The sequence below is a fragment of the Semicossyphus pulcher genome, unplaced genomic scaffold (genome assembly GCF_022749685.1).
Source record: "Semicossyphus pulcher isolate SPU_LCO1_2020_fin unplaced genomic scaffold, fSemPul1.0.p SCAF_2, whole genome shotgun sequence".
Classification (NCBI taxonomy): Eukaryota; Metazoa; Chordata; class Actinopteri; order Labriformes; family Labridae; genus Semicossyphus; species Semicossyphus pulcher.
Window position 1 is genome coordinate 31188645 of NW_027211693.1, and position 4424 is coordinate 31193068.

Genomic DNA, 4424 nt, shown 5'->3' on the forward strand with positions numbered 1-4424 from the left:
AAATAAAAATTGTGCTTGACAGAAAGCATTACAGCATTGTTGTATCTGGTCAGTCTAAGACAGGAGAAACTGAGGAATCAAAATAAATACATACACAAAACATCCAACTTCCAAAAATGTAACTTATACTGTATGTTAGACCATGTGTGTGGAAAAAATTGGTATTGATCAATGTTATACAGCTTTACAAGAAGTACATGTGGATGTCTGATGTACATGTACGGGCATATCATGAATGTATGGATGGACTTGACCTACTGTTTTTATCTCTTCTTATGGAGCACAGGTCAACTCCAATCCACACCCCTTGGTCCTGAGCTGTGTTCTCCAGCTCCATCCAAGTCTACTTTAGTTTCTTTGCCTCTTCCTATATTGACCATCTCCAGCTGTTTCTAGGTCTCCCTCATTTGTCATCCATTGTGAGTTTCTTTAGGATATATTCAGTCCAACCCCCTTCCTTTCCTTCATTGTGTTGTCTGTTGTCTCTTATTTTCTTCAACAGACCTTTGTTTGTGATGGTTTTTGGCCTCTTTATGTATAAAAGAAGCTCACACACTAAATGAAAATATACTCTTTATTTCATTTGATGAGTTTGCCTTGAACTTGTATGGTTTTATAAAATGTGAGAAGCACATTGTAATCAAAGGAGTAATATTCTATGGTTAATTCGTAGTAATATATAAACCACATGACAAATTTGAGCATTTAACTTTATTGCTGAGAAAAACACAAAACGCCAAGTTTTTCAATAAAATATGTCAGACTTAAAGGTATGCAAGAAGTTCATAGACTGTATGGAAGAAGAGGACTTAACCACAGCACCCATTGGTTTGTGGACTTTCACTTTTAAACAAGAAGTGAGGGGTTAGAAAACATTTAGTTATCAGCTAATGCTAGCGCTAGTCTGAAAAACTTTTTATTTAAAGTCAAGAAAACGTTTTTAAACAAAATGTACTCCTCAAAGTGTCTTCATTACAACCAAACACCGAACCAGCCTTTTTTAAGGTAGTGGTAGTCGCAAGGTAGCCATGCCCGAAAGCATATCCTGCTTTATTGTCTATTTGACTCTAAATGGGACCATAATTTACAAAATGAACATCATACTGTATTAAAAAACACTTGAAACTAAGGATTGAAACTATAACCTTATAAGAAAATGTTTACCAACTTAGCAGCAGGCTTATTTGTCGCCCCCTGGTGGCCACCAGAAAGAATGCAGGTTTAAGGCACTTTGGGGTTGGCTTTACTTTTGGGACCCAGGCAACTTTCACTTCTTATATACAGTCTATGATTGTTCTGTCTGATTAGGTGGAGGTTAAATCTTCAGAGGTGGATGTCAAAGTACTTGTGTAGTATTCCACGAAGTATTCCAATAAAAGCCAGCAGAGAAAGAGTGGCGATGACAGCCAGAGTCACGTAAAAACCACGTAACCTGCAAGCCAGAAAGCACCCAGTCAGCTGAAGTAATTTCTGTCAGGGCAAATGTGATTAAAATCATATCAAATATTTAAGCATTTAGTAAAAACAGTGTTGTATGAATGACCTTTTCTTGCTGGACCGGACATATCCGTTGAAGTATATCTGTCGGGCGATCATGTACACCAGTCCTCCTGCTGCTGCCGTCACCTCACTGAAGAACAAGCCGCAGGTCCACAGTGTGACCAGGAACAGAGGATAAAACTCCACACAGTTCTGACTGCAAACACACACACACACACACACACACACATTCAGTCATTCACTGTGACTGGTTTGAGACGGACTTTAGTGATGCAGATTTAGATTTTTGATGATGTCTGATATTCTGTGATTTCATACCCATTTTGGCTATTTGCTGATGGAGAAGCTGATATGACTTAACACATAACTATGTCTAATATTATCATGAAGGTTGACGGGCAGATGCGCATATAAAATTCTATGCTTTTCAAATTGTTAAACATAATATATTTATGCAAAGTTGTAAAGGTGCAGACTGCATCATCTCATCGTGTTTTTGGGGGGTTTCTATGTTGGATGACACCAAGTGGCAGCCTCTGGTGTTGAAAAATAAAGCTTATGTGAACGTGCAAAAAAATGTGTCCACTAGAGGCTGTCACCAGAAGCAAAAAAAAAACATTAGGGCCAACGTTACAAGGCCCATTCTTCTGTGAGTAAAATTCTAGTATTATTATATTGGTATATTTTTAGCACTAAGTAGCAGGTTTACTGTGCTCGCCATACCTGGTTTGTTAGCTCGTTCAGTGTTTATCAAACATTTATTTGTTCATCTGCATATGAGTCAGGATGGTTGTTGGAGAAATAAAAGCAGACTGTAATGATCAGAAGATCGGTTATTTTGAGTTACCCGCTGTGTGTTCACCCAACGAGTCCACTACTTCTTTAACCTGATAAATAAACACCTGCAGTCAGTCACAAACATCACAAACAGAATCTCCTCTGTGGGAAACTAGCTCGTTTTTCAACCCCTCGCTCCTCTCCAGCTCCACCCTCTTATCCATATATGGTCACTTCTGGCTCCAGAAAACCAACATGGCGGCGGCCAAATCCTGAACTCCAGGTTTCATTTATGCAGTTGAGAAACCAATGGGTGACGTCACGGTGGCTATGTCTATTACAGTCTATAGCTTTTACACATGTCATGCTGATATTATCGTGCATTCCTAACAGACAAGACATGGCAAATACTCGGTGGTTGTAACTGAGTTCAATAAGTTTAAGAAAAGAAGTCTAAGTCCTCTTACTGTGCTCTGAAAGTCCTCTCAAACTCTGGAGGTCCAGTGACAGAGGGAGGAAGGACCTTATGGGCCATCCTGGACCAACCAACCCGCCGGGCCAGGTAGCCTGCAGGGAGACAAACAACAAAAGACTCAAAAAGTCAAAAATTATACGGAAGAGTATTTGACTTCACTCTTAATGTCAGCTTTTATTTGACATGTGACTTTCATTTTAACAATACGACTAACATTTCTACTTTATTCACCACACTGCAGCTTTATTCTCGACATTACAACTTTTTTCTTTTGAAACTTTATTTTTCTACAATTCAATTTAATTCCTGACACATTGACTTCATTCTTCGCACTTTTATTTTACTGTCGATCTGTAAAATAAAAAAGACGTCCCCCTCCTGCTCTCACTTGTTTGTCTTATACTCTTGTCATATTTACATACATCCTCAGAGGACGAGCAGGTTTTCAGTCTGTTACAGACCTACCTATAGTGTACAGGTTTCACTTCAAAAGCTGAAATCTAAATCTCAGTGACCTTATAACCGATCCAGCCACTCACTGCATGAATTAAAAAGTTAATAATGTCTTCTGTAGCTATACCGTACGTGTCTCACAGTTCCTACTTCAAGTTTAACCTGAAAAACACCCCCACAGAGTACTTTTAGAAAAGCAATATATACTATGACTATTGAACATGTGAGTACTTGTAGGTTATGCTAACATGTTTAGCTTACCCATTTGCAGGGCAGACAGAAGAGACACGGCAGCCAACAGAAAAGGGGAGTCGGATCCCATTGCTCTGCTGAGAACACAACTCTCCAACACAGTTTGCCTCGAGAGCAAAGTGTACTTTACATAAGAAGTAGGAGGTACTTCCTGTGGTGAAGCTTTAGCTTTAGCTCATCCCACAACAAGTGCTGTCACGTTGTGTCATTAAAGCCTTGCCCTGTTACTGAACAGAAGAGAGAAGCAAGAATAAAATGCTTAAATAATGTTTCTGCACCAGCCTGCAACATGAAGAACAAAGGTTGTGTTTGTTTCTGTCGGCGGTCTTTCTGTCAGCTAAAAGAATCAAATCTAACATCTGTATATAAGTTAATCCTTCTGGCTGCGAATAATTTACCCCTCCTATTGTTTTTTAATATCTACATTTACACTGAATGCTGGTTTTAAATGATAATTGCGCACTAAAGAAAAAAACAAACACAAATATGTAGAGATATTTAATCAATATAACATGAGAGGGAGTGGTGTTGTGCTGAATATCAGCATGCTTTGATGATAATCACAGACGTGCTGATATTCAGCCACAGCCTCACGTGTCATATTGCTTTAATATAAAACCTCCACAAACAGCATAAAGTAATAAACTTTTTAAAATAAAATTTTTGTTATATTAATGATTCACATTGCTACGCAAACACAAGTAGTTCTGCACCTTTACAGGAACTGGACTATTAACAGGCAACCAATAAGCATTTCCTTTACTTCATCAGCCCGGTCGGGGGCGGGACTTATGTTCAAACCAACTCATTGGGCTGTGTTGCAACAGGCTGTAAGCAATGTGGCATTTCATTTCATTAAACTGTGACTTTTTTAATTAAAAAAAAAACCCTTTACACAGGAATATAATGTGTTTTATACGTTAATGTTAGTTGTTAAATATACATGATGAAATGGTCAATAAAGGCT

At 38.4% G+C, this 4424-nt stretch overlaps 1 protein-coding gene across 1 annotated transcript; it reads right to left on the reverse strand.

Annotated features, from left to right (window-relative positions):
• Positions 1–710: 710 nt before the first annotated feature.
• On the reverse strand, positions 711–3541 carry mgst2 (microsomal glutathione S-transferase 2). The gene is made up of 4 exons (XM_069670368.1): positions 3467–3541; positions 2745–2844; positions 1544–1696; positions 711–1432 (listed from the first exon to the last, which is right to left on the reverse strand). Exons 1-4 carry the CDS (start codon positions 3525–3527, stop codon positions 1324–1326), a joined length of 423 nt encoding a protein of 140 aa, XP_069526469.1. The 5' UTR covers positions 3528–3541; the 3' UTR covers positions 711–1323.
• Between the last annotated feature and the right edge of the window lie 883 nt (positions 3542–4424).